Source organism: Seriola lalandi, unplaced genomic scaffold (genome assembly GCF_002814215.2).
Source record: "Seriola lalandi dorsalis isolate HSWRI2012SDOR001 ecotype SW California unplaced genomic scaffold, Sedor1 jcf7180002054361, whole genome shotgun sequence".
Classification (NCBI taxonomy): Eukaryota; Metazoa; Chordata; class Actinopteri; order Carangiformes; family Carangidae; genus Seriola; species Seriola lalandi.
The window spans coordinates 4,859-27,568 of record NW_019524914.1 but is presented as its reverse complement, the minus strand read 5'-3'; the positions used below and the strand labels follow the sequence as shown (position 1 = coordinate 27,568).

Here is a 22,710-nt window from a genome sequence, read left to right as displayed (position 1 = left end):
TATGATGGGTTTCTTTGCTTGGGGCCCCCCCAGAGTCTACAGTCGCCACTGCTCCTACAGCAGCCGTCAGAAACTCCTGTGAGTTAAACTGATAAAACACTGTCAAGGTGCTTTCAGGCAGCGAGTGGCTGCCGCCACCTCCTTTTACTGTCAGGTGCTGCTCTCATGAATACAGCTCAGCTCTGTGCCGCTGCATTCTGAGTTAATGATGGTTGAACTTTTTTAACTTGCAGCTGTAGCTCGCTGCGTGCCCATGGCAACCGCCGAAACTACAGAGAGGGAAACAATACAGGAGCTGACTTCACTGACTCTGAGTCGCCTGAATGATTCTCCTCTTTACTGGCAGATCAATGGAGAGAAACAGCTCTGGAGCAACATGAACTCTAAAGTCTGATTATCTTGGTCAATACACAACTACATCTATGACACTTGTTTGCTAAATTTCCAGTGTTGAGAGATGAGAGCAGGTGGATGGTGGATAGCAGCTGCCAGCCTGTTCAGGCTGGAAGGAGAGGTGGAGTTGCAGCGTGCTGCTACTTTCAAATAAAGACAGCTGAGTTTTCTGAGAAGCTGCTGCAGTTGTGACCATTTTCTGTCTGTAAGAAACTTTGGGCAGAGGTGGACTGAAACAATAATTCAGGCCGGGACTTTAACACCATCCCAGGCCACTTTCACAAACCATCAGACCGCTAATAACCCAGTTTGTTGATGTAACAGGTACCACACTAGCTATAAATATATAACTATTCCTTCGTCTGGGAGGAAAATTATTCAGATTACAAATTTTGTATTTAATAATTATTATTTTTGAATTATTTTATTATTATTATTATTATTATTATTATTTATTCTTGTTTTTTAAAACATTCGTGCAATTATTACAGGAGAAGCAGCAGTGTGAGATTACTGCGTGGTACTTACTCTTCAGGTTTCTAACTCCTGAGTGTTTAAAATTGCTACCATGGCGATAACTCCTGCACTGCAGCTAATAAGGAAAGAAGCGAGACTAAATGGACTCAAACTGGTTCGAGTGCCGCGCTGAAGTGGCTGATGATTTGGCTAATTAAACTGAAATTGTGGGTGAACCCATGAGAGCTTATTTTCTTCCTCTCCTCTCCACTACGTTCACATCTGTTTAGCATTCAGAACAGGAAAGTCAGTCAATATGGACGCTCCGAAGAGGCTCACGCCTCCGCTACCTTCAGGGACGCCCCCGTCTTTATGTATTCTTCTTCCACCTGCTTTTATTTGGTATGCATCTCAGGGCCTTTCCAAAATCAAAGTGTGTGAAAGAAGATAATTTGATGTCTCCCCTGCCCGGCTGTATTTATGGTTATGAAGCATGGTGGCAGTCCCTCAAAGGGAGAAGCTGTCCATGTGACTGGTTTTCATATCAGGTCGCTTTCAGCAAGGAAACAGGGAGAAGGGAGTAGTAATAATTACCTCTTTGAAAACTCTCCCCTGAGGCTTGCTTTGTCCAAGATTACTCTCCTCACCCCGTTTCACAAGTGTTTCTCATCCATCTTCATTCACTTACTTCAAATTGAAATGAAATAAAGTCAGAGCTGGCTGAAGTAACATGTGAACAGACAGTGCAGTCAGCTGCATCTCAGAGTTAAAATAACTGGATTCACAGACATTTGAGGGTGTTTACCTCATACGGTTCTTGTGTTTGTGGATGGTGGTATTTAGGCTGCCGTTTGAGTATTGATTTGCTGATGTAGACAATAAAACCTCATGTTCTGAGCTGTCTGGACGAACGAAGTGATATTTTAAAGCTGAATCATTTGCACCACCAGATCACTGGTTTCTAAATCTGTCCCATGATGCAACATGTCTGGAGTCATGTTTATCTCCACCTAATGAATATAAGTTGTTTGTTTTTGGTCTCCACCACCTCCTGACTGGCTCTTTAGCTGCTAAATGCTCCTCTATGTTCATCAGCTGGTCTCCGACTGTGTCCGTCTGCTGTTTGCTGCTGTGTCAGTAGTCTACCATTGGTTTAACAGTTGCCTACTCCCTGCAGCTTCATTTTGTACATAATCAAAACAGTGTTGCATGGTCCTTGCTGACTGTGAGTGCAGGAAGTAGTGTTTATTTGCAGCTGAGTCCTGGGTGTGTATATTAAGTGAAAGGCAACACATCACCACCACCCCACAAATAGATACAGCACATTTAATAGACGGACTGTGCATTGGTGCAGACACATATCAGCTTGAGGTTGCTGCCTTTTTTTAAAGGAAGTTTTTCCTTGCCACTGTCGCCAAGAGTTTGCTCATGGTGGGAATTTTTCCGTCTCTAATCAATGTTATACATTTTTTGCCTTGAGATAACTTCTGTTGTGATTTGGCACAATATAAATAAAAATTTACTTGGCTAACACAGATGTTCAGCAGGGGAAAAAAGCACAGATACATGAGCTTCTCCACTGTCACCCCAGAATTCTGTTCAACCACAGTATTTAATTGGTTTCATATGGTGAACATACCCGGGGTCCCCCTTTTAAAGAAGGTTCTAGTGTCAGTATCACAATGTGTGTGCACCACAATCACACTGTAAAATGTAATAAATGTAATAAAGGCACATGAGACCCTCCATGGTGCACTATATAAACAGTTTTGCTGCTGGTAGAAAATAAAAACTAGTAAATTACCATTTTCACTCCATCTTTGAAATAACATAATTTAGCCTGATTTAATTATCGGCCCTTCACTATGAATGACTGGTCAACATCACTCTTAAGCTAGCTAAGTGTTTCATGGGGGTTTTTGCTCTTAACCTTACAGTGGGTGAAAACGAAGAAAGAACCAATTAAAAATAAAAATTATTGGTGTAGTAGTAGTAAAAGTAGTAGATCTACTCTTTGGAAATATAAATAAAACTTTGGATTTGCACACACAGCACTTGTTAGCAGGATACATTCATTGTTGGGTGGGTTTGGTTTTGTCATGTTATTTGTTGACAATAAGAAAAATATTAAATCTCCACTTATGGTTTGAAAAAACAGACAAAATAGCAATGAAGATTTGTGGACTAATAGTTTAATAAGCATCTGAGCATCTGACATTTTGGTAAAGTCCATACTGTATATATTTATTGGTGCTGAGTCTTTAACTCTTTTAAAGGTCCGGATAAAACAAATATTCTTCTGTATTGAGAACATCAGAACCTGCACAGATACAGAATAGTTTTGAGTTTTACCCATATTTTCCCAAAGAAACCACACAACACTGTCCATGTTTACATTAGTCTCATTACTAATGTATGGCTGCAGAAAGATTAAATCCACTGGGCTTACTCCCAGTCCCCGCTCATTGGTGCACAGCACTGTTCTGATGGATGAAGGCAATCAGGTCCAGTAGTTCTCCAGCACTCAGGGAACACACTTCTGTATATGCTGCACTTCCCTGCAGCCTCTGTGACACTGTGATTTATTGGACTGGAGCGTCCTGTCACTTGTAGCTAATGACTGCAGAAACAGTTACACAGACTGGCTGTGGAAAGCCTGGGGATTCACACTGGGATCTTGTTTCATGGATACAATATGCTGACTGTGCAGTCCCTGAAACTGCGGGCTAGGGCTTGTATTATAAATGCTAATAAAGGCGTCGAATCCAATGAGCATCACTGTGGCAGTAGAGCTGAAGTGAAATATTTGACGAATAGGCGAAGGTATAGTTCACTGAATCATTTCCTACTTGTCTCCATGTGAGCTCAAACTCCACAGAAATTTACTGAACTGCTAAATACGAGCATTAACCTCTAGTATCATATGTGTACCTAGGGATGCTGTATTGCACATAGGCGTTAAAGTGATAGTTCAGGTTATTTGTCTATAGTCAGTGTATTACCTGCGGTGGATTCTGATCTGCACGATGCCACTTTAGAGAAGCAGCTGGGAGCACAAACGCAACTACGGTGCACACTGCTCCACAGATCAGCTGTTTGAGTCAGCTAAGTGTTCAACACGTGAAAAATGTAGTTCCAAAGGAAAGGGCTGTTTGATGGCAACGATATGGAAAATATTCCAAATAAAGCGTACACTCAAACTGATATTAGCTTTTTAAGTTGGCTGAAACACGTTTTTGCAGATGGCCCCGTCCATATCAGCACATCACTCAGCTTCTGTATCGGTGTTCCTGCTGCTTCTCTAAACTAAGACCGCACTGATCCGAATCTACTGCACGTGATACACTGATTATAGATCAGCACCTCACATAACCCCCGTGTCAAATAACCCAAACTATCACTTTAAAATCTCAAGTACTTGTAAGAAGTGTTGTGTTCAGAGTTTGTGACACACATCAGTACATGGGTGCTCTGTCAGACAAGCCGAGACACACCAGATGTTCACACTGTCCCAGTGTGGGGTGATCAAACCCGGCACCTGAAGCATCTCCAGTGTTGGCCCACAGCAGACAGCCGCAGGGAGAGGCAGGCTGCAGGGGGGACTGGATCCAGGCAGAGCGATTCTCCATGACTGCGGAGGGGAGAGGGAATTATGTGTGGCCATTCTCCGTGTGGCTGCGTGAAATTACCCAGCTGCCCCTAGACCTATTTTTGAAAGCAGCCACAGCTGCTAAATGGGACCTGAGCACCACTCTGTTTTATTGTGTGTGGTGCACACTCAAGATCTAAGGTACAGGAAGAGATGTACCGTAACAAAACCTTTTGATCCGACAATAAGGTACAAGCATATTTTTCATAGTTCATGTTTTGTACCAGTTCAACCTGAACTAAAGGTTACCAGGTGGCTCGGGGTGAAAAACACTCATACACCACCTCAGAAACAAGGATACATATAGCGACTCCCTTCAGTTGGTGTGTCCACAGCTTCCACAGCCCGAAGTTAAAAGTGTGGAACAACAGTGAAAACAAAACCAGGGTCACTGGAAAAAAGAATAAATGCAAAGAAAGAAAAAGGAGCCAAGAAGCAAAGAGATTTTCTGAAGTACGACATGCTTTATTTAAAGATGCATTTTGGTGACTTATGATTTCAAAGAAAGAAATACACTTGCATGCACAATACACTTGAGCAATTTAAGATAATACTGAAAGAGCTGCTGTGTTTACAGAGGGAGCTGCTTTCTTCAGACGAGGAAATTGTCAAGATTATGAAGAAGTAAACCCAAAAATAAGAGAGATGTAAACACAAAAATGTAGCGTGCCAGTTTCTAACAAATAAAAAAGGCAGATAAGAAGCCAAAAAAAGTTTTAACTCCTGTCAGATAGCATTCAGTTCATCAATCATCAATTAAAATTCTTCAAAGTCAATGTCTTTTTAGAACTCCTTCCTTTAAACCAACTCCCAGTTCACAGTATCTACTATATGTATATGTGACACTTTCATGAGAGATATATCACTGTGAATAATTTCTTAGCTGTGTGTGAACAAACACTCTCCTTCATTTGAATGGAGCCAGTCCATTGGCACAGAAAGGGGGCCATAAATATCAACCCCTATCACATATATACATCTGGATATATGGAGATATAAGTTTCTAATATATATAAAATACTCTTGAAATGCCATTAATAACAATTATACTTATTTCTTCAATTTAAATCCACAATATCATAATTCATCCATGCAAAACATTAGCATCCGTCACTCAGTCATCAGTGGGTTTTTTTCTTTATAAACTCTTTTAAGAACTCAACGCTCTCATTGGTGAAAACTTGGATGACAGTGGTTTAAGCGATTGTCTCCTGCCAGACTCAGAAGAAAATTACACCCTGGCACGTCCTCCGTGTTTTCCATCACAAAGCCTGTCAGTCTCGGGAAAGGTTAGTGTTTGAAGTGCAGGAAGGCTCAATGATCATCCAGAAGTTTCTGTGATTTAAAACAGCAGCTGGTGTGAATTTACAGGTCTCACAGCTGCTTTTGGATTTCAGATGTAATTGTCATCATGTAATTGCAGTTGTAGTAATTTAATTCTGACTGATTAAGTCGTGATTACTTGTAATAGTGACAGCTGTTTTTGCATTTATGACCCCCGATGGTTTTTAATCAAGATGCCTGTTTATTCCTCTCCCTCTCTGTAATTATGGCAACACTTTTGTGATTGCAATAAATGTGAGTGTGTAATCATGTTTTCTCTGACATCACTACAATGCTTGTGTTTTAATGTTTTGTGTCTTTGACAGCTCTTTGTTTTCTTGTTTGTTTTTTTCTTCCAGCCACTGTAATTGTTTTTTTTCTTTGTTCACCTCTGTGTAATTGTAATTCTTGTGTAATTGTGCTGACCTGAGTGACTGAAAAGGATGTGCTAATGTTGAGTGCATGTGTGGACAAATTCCCGACACCATACATGCCCTTATTCTATTAACCCTGACCTCGCCCCAAAGACTTTCTGCAATTACCCAGAGTGCACTGATGGTCACAAAACCTGTGTTTAATTTCAGCACCAGCATTTTACTTGATTAAAGTAAAAGCCTGACTCGGAGCAGTCAAATTAGCAGCAAATACACATTAACATGACAGAAAGCTGCTGCAAAGTCAGACAAAGAGCAAGATTGTAAATAAGCAGGAATCACTGTTGTTAACCGCCGTGCCGATTGTGTTAAAGGCGTAATCAGGGGACAGCTGTTAGTCTTCACTCCACACCACTGGATTTAAGACCAGAAAATATCTCCATCCGACAAATGTCACATTCCGACATTTTTGTCGACACTGACGGCAGTTTAGATGTGTGTGTTTAAATGTCATAAAAAGTGCAAGTTACAGTTTTGATTTCACATAGCATAAACACTGGGGAAATGCAGACAGTTGTAAAGGGGCAATAAGAATAAATACAAGGAAATTATTCTCATTTAAAGAGTAAGTGTGTTATCCAACACCCTTTCAAATCAAAGGACAAAATACTTTGTCCGTGCCCTATAAAACGACATGAGTATTTTCTGATCTGATGCCTCTGTTACCACGACAACATCAGTTGTCTGTGTTTTCTAAAACCATTTTATGATGTGACAACACCGTGGTTAAGGTTTGGTTTGGTTTGGTTAGGTTGAGGCACAAAATCGACTCGTTTTTGGGAAACAGTTTGGTTTCAACATTGTGTGTCCTTTTCTAAAGAATGAGGTCATTTCACTCACTGAAAAAAATAACGATTGGTGAATGGGATCCAGAGTTTCTATTCAGGTGTGTATCTGGTGCTGTTCTATATTTTCTGCGTCCACCGTCCACAAACCCAATGAAAAGACTAAAACCAACAATGTACTAATAGTATTGATAAACTATTAAACTTTTAATGAGCGGTCATTTGAGCTAAATGCTAACACACCTTAGTTTCGCATGTTAACATTGAAACGAAATATTAGACAAGCAGAAATTTTGACCTGATGATGGCGCTAGAGGAAAAATCGGAGAATCACCAAAGTTCCTACAGTTCATCCTGAGGGGACCATGAACGTCTGAACCACATTTCAAGGAAATCCGTCCAATAGTTGTTGAGATATTTTACTAAAAAAAACAACAGCCTCATGGTGGCGCTGGAGGAAGAGTGAAGGCTCGTCATCATTGTCATTAGGATTCATCCTCTGGGCACCATGAATGTCTGTCTGTCTGATAGACTCATCAGTGAGGCAGACTGTTGAACACAAACATTTTGACTCAGCCTCACACACGACTTCCTGCTGCCCCAAATACTCACTGCAGCACCAAATGTGGATTAATCCGCCGCTGAAAATAGTCCCCAGCAAATGCACTGTTCCTTATGTTTGTCTGATATAAACTTCAGTGTCCAGCTGTTTAAGGAAACTGAGCCTTTTTTTTAAAGTGAAACTATATATTTGAGAGTTTTTAAAGATGTACATTTTCAGTGGGGACCAATGGACCTGGAGCTCAGAGACGCAGAGGGAAGGCAGAAAATAGACAGGCTTTAATCTGAGAGCAAAATCACAGACAGCGAGACAGTGACACAGAAAATTATGTTTTGTTCCTTGAATAAACAGAAAAACAGTCACCAGCTCCAAACCAAATAGCAGCCTTTTAACCTTATTATTTAAAAAGTCTATATGACACAGAGTTAGTCCCTCACAGTTGCGATGCTCCTGATTAAATGTGCAGATATTAAACCAAACTGTTCGTCCTCTCAGATGTGACAGGTGGCTGTATGTTAGTTTTAACTGGTAAACACCATCAGGGCTATAAGTGCACAGTTGGTCCTCTTCACACCCCCACTGATGGCCCCACTTACACCAACATGTCCTCTTCAGCACCAGCCAGCGTCCCTCCATGTGTCATACGATCCCGCAGGGACAGGCTGTTAGTGTCACGTCCCCAGAACTGACAAAAACTGTTGCTGCCAGTGAATCGAGTCTTCAGCGTCGCACTGCAACAAGCTGCATGAAGCGACGGTACATTGTGTGATTTTTAAATCTATGAGTGTTAAAGGGCAATTTATTGTCATGTTGTTTTTGTTCCAGCTAAAGGATTACATTATGATTTCTGGCAACAAAAAAAGCCATTGAATCCTTCTGAATTGACTCAAAAAGCATGAGAAGAGGACTGTTAATCCTGTTTCCTGAACATTTCACATTTTGGATTTGGAACTGGAAACGAGTAAAGCTGCAGTTTAAGAAGACGCTGCCTCTGATCTCCTCTGATTTTGGGTTGTCCGTCCGTCTGTACATCCGTGTGTCCCATTCTTGTGAACGTGATATCTCAGTAAGGCCTTGAGCGAATTTCTTCAAATTTGGCACAAAATTTCACTTGGACTCAAGGATGAGCTGATTACAATTTGCTGGTCAAAGGTCAAGGTCACTGTTACCTAACAACATGTTTTTTGCCATAACTCAAATTCATAAACTAATTAAGACACAATTTAACTCGGATGTCTATAAGGATAAAATTATGACGTGATTACATTTTATATCCAAAAGGTCAAAGGTCAACTTCACTGTGACATCATAATGTTCTGTAAAAAAAACTTAATTATTATGAAATATTAAAATTATTCATATTTTTATAAAAATGCACACCAATATTTATAAAAGGTGATGTGCTGGTTTTGTCTTGACGGACCAACAGTACAAACACCAGAGATCTTCAATTCACTCTCACAAAAAAAGCTCAAATCATCACAACTAAGAGAATAAGTAAAGAGAATGATTAGTTAATAAATTTGTGTCTTATCGTATGATGTAACATTTACTGTGTATGTTATTAAAAATGAAAAACACATTGTATCACCTGCTGTAGCACAACAGCTGATTGTCGCACTGGTGGTTTCAGGGTTTGGTGAAATTTGTGTTTGTGGGGGAAAAAAATCTTTGCTGATGGAGTTTGAAGAGGTTTTCACAGTAAAAGCAGCTCTTGAAGTACATTTGCACTGTGTGTGTGTGTGTGTGTGCGTGCGTGCGTGCGTGCGTGCGTGCGTGTGTGTGTGTGTGTGTGTCTTCACAGGGGCAGGGGGAGGTTTCAGCCAGAGGCTCAGCCATGGAGGGAGACTGCCTCAGCTGTATGAAGTACCTGATGTTCATCTTCAACTTCTTCATCTTTGTGAGTTCATCATTTCCTCCACTTTCTTCTTCTGTTGTTCAAACTCAGACGTAAAGTCAAAGGAGAGCAGAAAACACTCCTGTTGGGAGTTTTGGGTCGACTTTGATTTGAGATTGTTTTAGAAGATGAAAATGCATGAAGTGTGTCATTAAAAACCATAGTGACCACAAGATGCAACATCTGTCAACATCTGTTTCCAGTTGTTGCCTTTTTATATGGTTTTTTAGTTATATTATAAAAGTGCTGTTGCAGAACAAAATATAATATAATATATATAAAAAATATCTGAGCTGTGGTCGAGATTGTTCTGACTGATTAATCAACTCTCTCTCTCCCAGCTGGGTGGTTCCTTTCTGCTGGGTGTTGGTGTGTGGGTGCTAGTGGACCCGATGGGCTTCAGGGAGATTGTGGCGGCCAACCCGCTGCTGTTCACGGGGGTCTACGTCATCCTGGCCATGGGCAGCATGCTGTTCCTGCTGGGCTTCCTGGGCTGCTGTGGAGCCATCAGGGAGAACAAATGTCTCCTGCTCTTTGTGAGTCGGAGTCGACAGTTGATGTGTTTGTGTTACCAGTGTGATCATCTTACATTGAACAAAACTTTAAAAACTTTGCTGCACAGTGGCAAATTTATATTCTAAGGAATACTGGATTTTTGAGGCTGATATTGAAATCATTATTTGAGAGTTTAAAAAATCTGGTAACAATATATAAATAGTTGTTTTGTTTTTTTTGTATATACACATCTCTTAGATTTGAAAGTTTGTCATTTCAATAAGACATATATTTCTCTATATATATTAACCAATACCTACACAGCTATCAATATACAGCTAATATCAGCAGATATATTGGGCAGCTGTGGGTTCAGCTGGAGTTGCAGATGTTTTGTCAAAGCAGTGAATTCAGCCATTTTCAGCCTTTTTCCCTCATATTGATTGAGTCTAAAAATCTCTGCTGCTTCGCCACAGAGTTGCATCTGCTTTATTTATGAGGCTGCAGCTCTTATCTACAGTCACGGTTAGTGGACGCTCCAGAAGTCAAGAGTAAAAGCGTCTTTTCAACATATTCACTGCCACATTGTGCAGTGAGATGTTTCTCATGTTTTTTTCTGCTCTGCTGTGTGAAGTAATGTAAGGAAACTGTCACTGTGCTGTTGTCGTGGGTAAAATTAATTAAAATGTCACAAGTTGTTAAAAAAGAAATGTTGAGGGATGTTTTATAATGTTTTATTTCAGCAGTGATTAACTCATTAGCTCATTAACTCCACCCATGGAGCAAAACATATGTAGCTGTATAGTGAAGCAATTAACAAATAGTCAGTTTTCTAAGTCTCCTTTAGTACACAGCTATTCTCCCCAAAAAGTCAATGTTAAAATCACAATAAAAACATCCAAAAAATCCAATATAGCACAGATACTCGCAGGCATACACACTCCCATACACATCTATTATATTGTTCATGTTGTAAAGACATTATTGTATTAAGTTCAATAGTTTATTAATCATCCTTTACATTTATGTGTCAAAAATTAATATCAGCCCATTAAGGAGGTTGAAGTTCAGACATGAGGGAAAGGAAACTTGAGTTACAGTCACTCTCTCCTCCTCTGCTCGTCATGTGAGACCAGAGTGAGACAGTACAAGTGCGCCATCTAGAGGAGTCGACTGTAATGGTGCAGCACTAGAAGAAGATTATTTCTATCAGTTTAATGTTTATCGTATTTTTACTGTTTCTATCCACGCTTTAAATTTGAAAATCTATTCATGACTGTATATCTGGAGTCATAATGAAGCCTTTGTGTAGAAAGTCAATGTAGAGTATAAGTTCGTTTGGTAACACCGCTCCGTTTGTCTTATCTCTTCTCAGTTTTTCATGCTCATCCTCTTCATCTTCCTCGCTGAGCTGGCAGCCGCCATCCTGGCCTTCCTCTTCAGGGAGCATGTGAGTGCGGCCTCAGTCTGGACCGGTTCACCTCCTCAGCGGGAATAAACCTGCTGAATCAGTCCAGGCTCGTGCTTTGTGTTTCTGACTGACTCCAGTGCACAGGGACGTGTTCACTCATGCAGCAGGACTGAACAATTAATTGTTTAATCAGTAATTTTACAATAACAGTGTTAGGTGGACAAAATAATTGGAAGACCTGTCCTGCTCTGGATAAATGACATAAAGGGTCAGAAGCAACAGGAAGCTGGTAACAGCAGGAGGCCGTTTCAGTAGCTGATGATTATCGTTGATGCAGTTCAACTTTAAATCACATGATACCATTAATTATGTCAAAAGAACATTTTATTTTTGTATATTATGTGGGTGTATGTTTATGTTATCACGTGTATATGTGTGTGTAGCAGACCCGTCATCTTCAGAGCTGGTATCTCACGGAAACCTGGTTCCTGACCTGAACTGTGTTTGTGTCTGTGCTCAGTTAACCAGGGAGTATTTCACCAGGGAGCTGAAACGTCACTATCAGGGTCACAACAACACTGACGTCTTCACCTCCACGTGGAACGCCATCATGACCACGGTGAAACATCAATTTTCCAATTACCGCTCCTTGTTTTACTTTCTCCTTGTTTTTATTCCACTCAATATATAACAACAACATCCATCAATGCCCACACCTACAATCTGCTGTCTTCTCCCATCATGCCTCTCTGCATAGTTCAACTGCTGTGGCGTAAGTGGTCCCGAGGACTTCGAAGAGAGCCTCTTCAGGCTCCTGAACCCCAGCAAGATGGTCCCTGAGGCCTGTTGCCAGAGGAACAGTTACCCTGGAGACGCCAGTGTGGAGCAGTGTGTGAGCGGCACCGTGGCCTTCAGGCACAACAAGGTCATTAGAGGAAGCACAATTTTTCTCACAAACACAACACCAAATGCATCAACAACGTAATCGTATATAAATACTATTATTATTTGATAATATTAGTACGAACAAAAAGTCTAGACTATTATTACTGATGCATTAATGTGTGAGCAGCATTTTAACTTCTTCATATACTGTGCAGTTCTAGTTTTATTTTGTTTTTATTTTAACAGATTCGTTCAAATGAAACAAAACAAACTATAATCTTCTCATAAAACAAGCAACTTTTTATCCATAAAACTGACAAAAGACAGAATAAAAACACCAAAAGTTAATTTAAGTTTTTTCTTTGATACCTGAAATCATGATAACAACAAAAACTGTTGAGCTGCTGCTTCAGAACCGACTTCAGGTTGTGACATGCACATTTAATTATAGGCAGATGCTGTAGTGCATTGTTACAGAAATGCTAAAAAAGTGGACACACCCCAGTGTAGCTCTCTTTTATTAAGGATAAAACGGTTTTTAGTTATGGTTTTATGACCAGGCTGTGAGTTAAAACCTGCTGTTTTTTTCCTGCAGGGCTGTTACTCAGCAATGGTCGACTACTTTGAGACGTACATCTACACAGCAGGAGCTCTGGCCATCGTGGTGCTGACAATTGAAGTATGTGCAGTGTTTTCAGATTCCTTTGTATTTGAATGCTTAATTGCTTGTTCTCTTTTTTATTCTATATAATCTTCAGTCTGAAACATCAAATGTCACATTTAAGCAAAAGGCTCAGGTCTGAAGCCGTTGTCTGACATCAGATGAAGAAATCATCAGAGGAGGCAAAGAAACCAATTTCTGCAACAAAAAAACAAAGAAAACAGATGAAAATAAAAATTCAGCAACTCGACAGGTTGCGTTTTGAGTAAAGAGCCTTTTCTTTAAACAGGAAAAACCAGGCATCAGATACTGAAGGAAACTAACAGAAGTAAAAGTAAATGAAGCAGGTTTAAGGAAGGTGAATTCACCAAACAAAAGAACATCAAATTTATCCTAAAATTACAAAAGGTTGTTTTCTGTCACAGCAGAGCATGAAATGTGGATCAGTCCGCAGCTGAAAATAGTTCCCAACAAACGCCCTATTTCCTCCTGTTTGAAAGAAAACTGCAGTGAGCAGCTGTTTTAGGAAAATACTGAACATTTCTTTTGGTTTTGGTCTTTTCATCACGTCAGAGTTGTCGTTCCTGGTTAAAAGTTTGTCCTTCTCCTCTCAGCTCTACGACAGGAAGCTTTAACCCTTTCTGATCCCTGCGTGTCTCCTTCTCTCTCCAGCTGTTCGCCATGGTGTTCGCCATGTGTTTATTCAGAGGTATCCAGTAACGGCCACGTGCACCACTATCGCCATCATCATCAGCCGTTTAAAAGGCACAAGCAGAAGGAAAACAAAACTGTAAAATATGAAATGTATTTGTACAGTGATAGTTTATGTGTCTCATTGGTTTTGTGGCATCATTTTGTACTTCACAGCGGCAGCAGGTGCTGCTTCGGGCACAATAGACACACACAGGAGGTAATCTGTGACCTGAGGCTGAGGTGTGGCACTGTCCGCAGTGTTTACTAAAGGGTTAACACCGGTGAGTCCAGGTTCTACAAGCTAAACACAGAAGTCACTTCAGTCCAGGACTAGTCTGTGTCCAGGAAGCTGGAAACACACCACACAGTTAACACCCTGATTTATGTCCTGGATTTCACCACGATGATTGATTCTCAGGATCCAGGACAGTCTGCACAGTTCTGCACAAAACGGTTCAGGCACCATGGACAGCCAGCACACATTATACTGCAGTGAGCCTCACAACACTCAGAGCTGTCAGGGTCACATGAAAAATGTTTGTTTTTTACAGCTGGAATCTGGAGAATGTGAAGGTGATCGTGTAGTTTGAGGTGATCAGCAATGGAAACCAGAACATCGGGCCTCACGCAAGAACGCATTTTCCTCTTCTCGTAAACATGAACTCATGATGTTTCTCATGTTCCCAGTCAGATTCGCCAAATTATTTTAACTGCACAAACTGATTGGAAATTCCTCGTTTTAAATCTGATGCACGCCGCCATCCACGTACAGGGGTGCATTTATTAGATTTGATAAATTAACACCTGTGGAATTACTATAACATGATTAATGACGGAAACAAAAGGACGTCTTGCTACAGTAACAGTCTTAGATGGGAAGTGAAGAGATGTGTCAGTCATTTTACAGATGACGGAGCGTCAGGGCCACTCGTAATAAGGAGCTTATTAGTGAAACGTATGATTTCGGTTTGCCCATCACTTGCTTGACACATACGCTTTGACTTATTTATGTATTAGTTATAAAATCTCAACTTTTCTCTCTAAATATTGGGACTTCTTTCTTGAAATATTCAAGAAATATTGACTTTTTTGTCAAGAGATTAGATTCTTCTTCTTCTTCTCTATTTTTCTCTTTTTCTCCAACACGTTTGACTTTATTAAAGTCAAACGTTGTTATAATATTTATCTTACAACATTATTCTGGAGGAATTCAGATATTACAAATTTTTTTTTTTTCAAATTACTACGACTATATTCCTGTAATTTTTTTTTTCTGTAATTCTAAAATATTACACTTTTTTTCCCTCTTATTGCCAAAATATGCCAGTCTTACACTGGCAAACCTTGTTGCACATTGATACAGTAACAGAATATATTTTATTTATTTTTATTTTTAATTTTAGTTTTTTTTTTTACAATAACATTTAAAATTCTTCAAACAAGTGTTTTCTCCTGAATTTAGTTATTATGTAAGAGAAAATTTTAGTTAAGAGAGAGAAACCATTCCTACATGTGGTTCTTGCAGGAGGCCTGTTGTCTACAAAACAAGTCACGAGTCATCAAACATGATGCAGAGTCACAGCAGTTAGGTTTTTAAAAAAAAAAACTGTATGTTTACAAGAGCTTGTACCTTCACGTACGGCTCCGTGGGACGTGTTAAAATAAGTGAAGTAGTGTTTAAGTTTGTCATGGAGCAGCTGTAAATTAGTGCATCTTCACAACATGTGTGAGTGTGTGAGAGTACATGTATGTATGTATATAATCCTCAGTAGGACTGTGCCAGTGTACAGTGTGTGTTTTTCCTCTTTGTGCAAAGTGTAATAATATTCATTTTGTCAGTGGTTATAAGATTGAAATTGACCTAAAATAACATGTTTTTGTGTGTGTTTGAAAACTATTGGTTTGTATAAATGGCACTGATCAACATTAAACTGATTGCTGTGAATTTAGTGGTGTAACATTTTATTTAGATTTCATACACAAATACTGAATGTGGAAGCAAGAAAATGTAAGTGAACCTTTTAGAATCACCTTCAGTGATGTTTAAATTTATAATTTAACCCTAAACCTTCATCCAGGTTATAATTATGAACAAACACAATTCACACAATCGTGTTGTTCTTCTCCATATTGAGAACCTCATTCAAACATTCACAGCGTCTTCGCAACCCACCTCCTGGAGTCAGAGCCCAGACCTGAATCAAGTAGAGATGCTGTGGAATGACCAGAAGAGACGGTCATGGCAAGACACGAAAGATTATGATTGTTTGTGTTATAAACTTCAGCACGTTTGGTTGCTTGTTTGTTTAAATTTATGACTTAAATGAAGATCTCAGATTGCAATTTATGACCAATTAATGCAGAAAACAAAGTCATTCCAAAGGATTCACATACTGTTTCTTGGGACCTATTGGAATCAGTGACCCAGGGTTGTGAACTCCTGTTGTATATGATCATCTATCCATACAACAGAGAATACATTGTTCAACAAGATGCTCCTAAAAACAAAAGGGCAGATAAAACACAACATATTTTGAAGTTCAAATATTTTTGGGATCCACTTTTATCTGTGTTGGTGTTCTGTGCTTTTATTCGGAAAGTCTGAGGCACAACCTTCTTTAAAAGGTTGACTTTTTGTGCCTGCTGCTCATTGGATAATTGACAGTGACTCAGCCATCTTGTAGTGTGTTCATAGGCTGTGTTTTTTATTTCTGTAAAACACCCAGAAGGAAGTCCCCCGTGCTGAAACTTGCTGGATGAATAAAGAGCAGACCTTTCCAGTGAGTCACTTAATGATACAGATTTTTTCTTCCGGCACAAACACAAACAACGGGGTTTTTCTGTCTGATTCTGAAGCGTCACATTACAGTGAGTCTTCTGATGCCTGGTAACCACAGGGTCAGAACATTTACACTGATGTGGAGGCTTGTAAACTGATATTACTGTGAAAACAAAAGTGATATGAGACCGGCGTCGAGTTTGAACTCTGTGCTTGAGAATCTTTATATTTCCAAATAATGTTCATGTAAGTATTTGAACCTGACGAGTTAATGCATCGCCAAATGTGGAGGACACCTCTTGAACAGACTGGGACAGCTGCACTGTACCTTGGACTGGTTCTGTCACACCTGGTTGGAGAAGGTAAGGTTCACAACACGTAGAGAGATAAATATATCACCTGATGTTATTATTGCCTAAATTACTCTCTTTGCAGACGGACTCCAATAGTTTATTATTATATATATTTTAGTTTGTATCATAGATCTTGTACTTTCTATGCTATAGATATAATATAGATGCAGATTGAGACATGACGGGTTGATATCAGGGTTCAGTTTCCTCTTTCACAACAAACCACTGGCTTCATTTCATTCTTTTATAAAAACACAACTTCCACCGAGCAAAACACAATAGAAATATATTGCCTGACTGAGTTTAGTGCCTCACGCATGTTTTTTAGTGGAAAGAACTTTGATGCTATTTCCAAACTAGGTGTGAAACCATTAAACACTGAACATTGCTCTCATCACTGCTGCTGCTGCTGCTGCTTTCTGTACGTCTCAGCACTGTGTGAAAATCAACTTGCAGAGGCTTAAAACATGCTTAAGAAAATGAATTACATTGACAGTGAAGATTCTGACAATAACATCATGTGGTAATGAGCCGCTGGGTGCCCCAAGTTACTCATTTTCAAAGTGAAAATGCTTTATGAGTGTTTCTACTGATTTTAATCAGCTGCTCTGTTTGTTATGGAGAGGAGGACCATAAGTTACCAGAGAAACAATCAAAACAAAGGTTAACTGTAATCTCAGCTCCCAACCTCTCCCAGACGTCTTGTGTCCAAACTGCTGAAACTGCTTTACTTAGTGCTTTTAACGGTTATAATCACTGGGTCTGTTTGATTTTCTGAACGACTGACACTGAAGGAATCAAAACCAGGAAAAGATTACTCCCACGCTATTTCATGATGTCACCTCTTTTGTTATTGTTGTTGTGACTGAGAGACCCCTCGTGACAGAAGTTACATACTGTGTGTTTAATATAAAATGATTGTGCTGCTTTAAAGGTCCCATATTTTACACTTTTCCTGTGTTTTATTTTAAGTGTTGATCCATAAGAAGATATTTTTGCGGGTTTTAAGAATTAAAAACCATCTCAATGTAGTTTTACATCTCCTCTCTCAGGCTTCTCTCTGGAGCTCTAGCAACAACATGTCCGTGAGCCAATTACAAGAGAGGAGACTCTGAGTCTAGCTTCTGATTGGCTGACAGTTTTCTGAGTGATCTAATAAAAAATAGAGCAGATTTCAGGTAAATTACACTCAGAAAAATCTAATCCTGCATGGTTGGATGGTGGGTCCAGGTGGGTGGGATTTGGAGCATAACTGAGAGCGATGACTGCTTTGTTGTTACATCACAAAGTTACAGAAGTCCTGACGGCTTGTTTTTATTTTGTTTCTCTGACTGAGCGCTTTGATACTTTTACAGTATTAATATAAAACCTAGACCTTCTTTATAATCAAAAATGACATGGACATCTACCTTCATACAGTACGGGACCTTTAACCACCTGACAGTGACCTCTTCTGTCTCCAGGCAGCCTTGTGAAAGTGCTCTGTCAGCCGGGTGAGCGGGTCACTTTCCTGTGTTCATACCACTATGAGGACCACACTCACATCTCCCAGCTGTCCGTGCTGTGGAGGAGCCCACACAACGAGCTGCTGTGTCACTACATCAAACACAAAGCTTTCCAGAACTGCACCACGGGCTACACCATCATCTACAACCCCGGTAACATCACGCTGACCATCCAGCAGGTCAAGACGGAGGATTTCGGGGTTCATGTTTGTTCTGTGAGCAAGCGACATGAGTTCTCTGACTACAGCATCGAGTTGGCCAGGATATCAGGTGAGAATGACAGGTGTGGGCGGGACATTTATGTGAGCTGTGACACAGTGAGATAACAGGATGTGTTTATTTCTTTAGAGTCTGTTACTTCAGCACCAAAGAGCGGAGGGAATCAGTCAGGTATGTTTACATGAAGCAAATGTCAGACACACACGCACAGTTTACAGTGTCATGTTATAGGAATCAGGTACCAATAAAATAAATCACTATTTACAGAAGTACTTTGAATATAGTTCAATTCTCATTTCCTCTAAAATGCCCAGTTGTTCCTCTATTGTTGCCTAAGGCCTTGTTTATTTCCACTGTTCCTACATTCAAATAACTGTAACAAAACTTCAGTCTTTTATTGTTGTCTGATTCATACAACCAAATTGCACCATAAAGCATGACCTGTGTTTTAAAGTGTTACATAAACTTATTGAATTTGTGCACATTTCTCCAGTTCATGCAGCATAAACTCAGTTCAGTAGAAATCCCCTGAAGTCCTGAAAGATGCTATTCTCTAGAGCTTTTAAAAAATATAATCTAAAACAAATACATCATCTTTTTGGTCCTCAAGTGTATTTTTAATTGTATTTTTCCACTGAAATTCATTTTGACTTGTTTGCTTCTGTTTTTATTTATTTCATTTACAAAGGCTGCTGATTTTATTTTATTTGTGTGCCCACTTTGTAATCTTATATTTTTCTTCCTTTTTATTTGACATTGTTGCTGTCTGATGCAGCCTTTAACATTATTGGATTATTGTTTTCATTAAAGTAAAAATTATTTCATTTCGCGGTGGATGTTTCCTTTAAAGCAAAACTCCAAAATTGTTTTATATATTTCTTGTTGTCAACAAATCCCATGAAAAGATCTAAACAATGTATGAGTCCATCTCCCAGCGCTTTGACTCCACTACCCTGTGTTTGACTCTTAACCCCAAGTTCACTACTGTTCCTACTGAAGATGTAAATCCTTAAAAACTGTTGATTGAAAACTAAAAAAACAGCTACTCACTGTAGGTTTTACCAAACTTTACTTAAACAGGGCAAAATAGTGCATTTGTTGGGGACTATTTTCAGCGTCGGATTAATCCACATTTTCTGCTCTTGTGACTATTTCAGGCAGCAGGATAATGTGTGTTGGACTGAGTCCAAATAAACTACATACTGTGTGTGCATGTTTGGATTCACACACAATATTTGTTACTAGGAGACATTCGTTGTTGGTTTTTGTCATTTCATGGGATTTGATGACATTAAGGAAAATACAGAACATCACTAGACTTTCCTCTAATGACCAGTGATTTTCCCAGTGACGGATGGTGTTGCCATGTTTGTCCTCTCATAAACTATTGAATAATTTATAAATGAACAAAAAAGCTTTAATGCAAGGGTGTAGGTTTGGTTTGAACATTGGTAGTGATACAACAATCCTGCCACCCCTTCAAAATAAAGAGGTTGGCTTTGTAATGGCGTCCACCGAACAGTTTATTACCATATTAGAATCAAAATAATTTCCATATATGAAGTATATGTACATATGAACTAAAATCATATATGTATATACAGTATAGCCTATATATGTAAAATTACTTGGAACAATCTCATATATTGAGATACTGGAATGATCTAAAATGACTTCACTCCAAAGGTAGTGTAAACAAGTTCAGTTAGTGAGTACATGAGGTTGTCAGAGAATGACAGATGATTATACTTGACTGCATGTGCTCACAGCTCGATGGAGCTGAGGGCGTGTGTGTCAGTTGTCACTGGACATCTGCAGTAAACCTGTGCCCTTGCAACACTTACAAAATATAACAGTTACTGTGTGCTTTTGTCTTTCAGGTCTCACCTGGACACTCATTCTTCTCCATGCTTTAGCATTGTTTGTTTGCATGTAGGAGATGAACAGAAGAATACTTTATTTATTCAATGAATGTTGATGCAGCTACAGAAACAGACATGCTTCAGTTCAGCTGAAACAAAATAACTGTAAATCCTCACAGAAGCTACACCTGTCCCACACAGAGCTCTAAATAAAACCTGCTATGGTATGGGATGTTGTGTTGGTTATATGACTCTGTTGTATGGTGTGTGTGTGTGTGTGTGTGTGTGTGTGTGTGTGTGTGTGTGTGTGTGTCTGTCTTTGAAGTGTGCTCGTGATTTTTCTAGACACACTGTACAGTTGCAGCCCAGAGAGGTGCGTAGTTTCTGTATAGTCATGCACAGTTTATATATAAATCTATCAAGTGCCGTTACACATCTTTTTTCACCTGAATCCAGATTTTTCAGATGAAATACAAACTTCAGTCACAATTTTAAATAGACTTATTACACTTCCTTTTTTTATAGTTTTACACTCATCTGTGCCCATGTACTGACTGCTCTCACCTGACTGACATCAGAAGGATTTCCAGGAATGGGTGAGGTAATGATTCCTAGGAACACTAGAGGTGGCTTCAAACAACATAACTGGGCTTCCTGTGGCCTGATACATAATGCAGATATCCAGCATCAGCTGACACAAACGCCCTCAGCTCCATCAAGCTGTGAGCACATGCAGTAAAGTATGATCATCTGTCACTCTCTGACAACCTCATGTGATCACTGAAAAAACCACAACAACAAAAGAATATAAATACAGCAAGGGTGTAGGTTTGCATATGCCTGTCAATATGATGGGACGACAGAATTGTTCCTTCCAATAATTGGAGTGAAGTCATATTAGATCATTCCAAAGACAAAAACTTTTTATGCTTTACTATACTATGACTTATTTTTGCCTTGTCTAAATTTGATTTACAACTACAAATATTGAAATTATTAACATTACTTTATGAGCTCAAAATAATTTTGAGCATATTTTTTTCTGTTGGAGTAGCACACTGATATTAACTATAATGGCTGAGGAATAAATATGAACTCTAATGTTTTAAACTATTGACAATTTGTAACAGTTACAGTGAAGTCCAAAAGTCATAGTATAGTAAGGCATAAAAGGTCATGGTAAAGTAAGGCAAAAAAAAATGCATAAAAAAGTCATAGTTGAGTAAGGCATAAAAAGTCATAGTATAGTAACGCAGAAAAAAAGTCATAAAAAAGTCATAGTATAGAAAGTCAAAAAAAGAATGCATAAGAAAGTCACAGTATCGTAAGCAATAAAAGCATCATATTATTGTATGGCATAAAAAGTCATAGTATAGTAAGGCAAAAAAAAGGCATAAAAAAGTCAAAGTATAGTAAGGCATAAAAAGTCATAGTATAGTAAGGCAAAAAAAAAAACATAAAAGCGTAATAGTATTGTATGGCATAAAAAGTCATATTTTAGTAAGGCAGAAAAAGTCATAGTATTGTAAGGCAAAAAAAAGGCATAAAAAAAGTCATCGTATAGTAAGGCAGAAAAAAGCATAAAAAAGTCATAGTATAGTAAGGCAAAAAAAAGGCATAAAAAAAGTCAAAGTATAGTAAGGCATAAAAAGTCATAGTATAGTAAGGCAAAAAAAAGGCATAAAAAAAGTCAAAGTATAGTGAGGCATAAAAAAGGCATAAAAGCGTCATAGTATTGTATGGCATAAAAAGTCATATTTTAGTAAGGCATAAAAAGTCATAGTATTGTAAGGCAAAAAAAAGCATAAAAAAGTCATCGTATAGTAAGGCAGAAAAAAGCATAAAAAAGTCATAGTATAGTAAGGCAAAAAAGGCATAAAAAAGGCATTGTATAGTAAGGCAAAAAAAGGCATAAAAAATTCATAGTACAGTAAGGCATAAAAAGTCATAGTATAGTAAGGCAAAAAAAAAAAGGAATAAAAAAGTCATAGTACAGTAAGACATAAAAAGTCATAGAATAGTAAGGCAAAAAAAGTCATAGTATAGTAACGCAAAAAAAAAAGCAAAAAAAAGTCATGGTATAGAAAGGCATAAAAAGTCATATCATAGTAAGGCATAAAAAGTCATAGTATAGTAAGGCAAAAAAAAGGCATAAAAAATTCATAGTACAGTAAGGCATAAAAAGTCATAGTATAGTAAGGCAAAAAAAGTCATAGTATAGTAAGGCAAAAAAAAAAAGAATAAAAAAGTCATAGTACAGTAAGACATAAAAAGTCATAGTATAGTAAGGAAAAAAAGACATAGTATAGTAACGCAAAAAAAAAAAGCAAAAACAAGTCATGGTATAG

General features: G+C 38.7%; 2 protein-coding genes across 3 annotated transcripts in view; both read left to right on the top strand.

Annotated features, from left to right (window-relative positions):
• LOC111656618 (tetraspanin-18B-like) overlaps positions 1 to 15,589 on the top strand; it is a 30,307-nt gene extending 14,718 nt beyond the window's left edge. For both annotated transcript variants that reach the window (XM_023408409.2, XM_023408408.2), the window contains exons 3-9: positions 9,407 to 9,502; positions 9,841 to 10,035; positions 11,370 to 11,444; positions 11,926 to 12,024; positions 12,163 to 12,330; positions 12,886 to 12,969; positions 13,624 to 15,589. In XM_023408409.2, coding sequence (XP_023264177.1) covers positions 9,440 to 9,502; positions 9,841 to 10,035; positions 11,370 to 11,444; positions 11,926 to 12,024; positions 12,163 to 12,330; positions 12,886 to 12,969; positions 13,624 to 13,671 — 732 coding nt within the window. In that variant the 5' untranslated portion in view covers positions 9,407 to 9,439 and the 3' untranslated portion in view covers positions 13,672 to 15,589. The remainder of the gene's footprint in view (positions 1 to 9,406; positions 9,503 to 9,840; positions 10,036 to 11,369; positions 11,445 to 11,925; positions 12,025 to 12,162; positions 12,331 to 12,885; positions 12,970 to 13,623) is intronic.
• Positions 15,590 to 16,379: 790 nt separating this feature from the next.
• On the top strand, positions 16,380 to 20,594 carry LOC147819009 (uncharacterized). Its single transcript, XM_087174545.1, has 4 exons — positions 16,380 to 16,785; positions 18,240 to 18,551; positions 18,630 to 18,671; positions 20,381 to 20,594. Exons 1-4 carry the CDS (start codon positions 16,695 to 16,697, stop codon positions 20,434 to 20,436), a joined length of 501 nt encoding a protein of 166 aa, XP_087030671.1. The 5' UTR covers positions 16,380 to 16,694; the 3' UTR covers positions 20,437 to 20,594.
• Positions 20,595 to 22,710: the final 2,116 nt, after the last annotated feature.

Excerpts from the sequence above, each read along its gene's own strand:
- LOC147819009 (XM_087174545.1), top strand. The coding sequence starts at position 16,695 with ATGCATCGCCAAATGTGGAGGACACCTCTTGAACAGACTGGGACAGCT. Across the intron at positions 16,786-18,239 it reads GTCACACCTGGTTGGAGAAG|GCAGCCTTGTGAAAGTGCTC; the intron begins GTAAGGTTCACA and ends TTCTGTCTCCAG. Across the intron at positions 18,552-18,629 it reads CGAGTTGGCCAGGATATCAG|AGTCTGTTACTTCAGCACCA; the intron begins GTGAGAATGACA and ends TTATTTCTTTAG.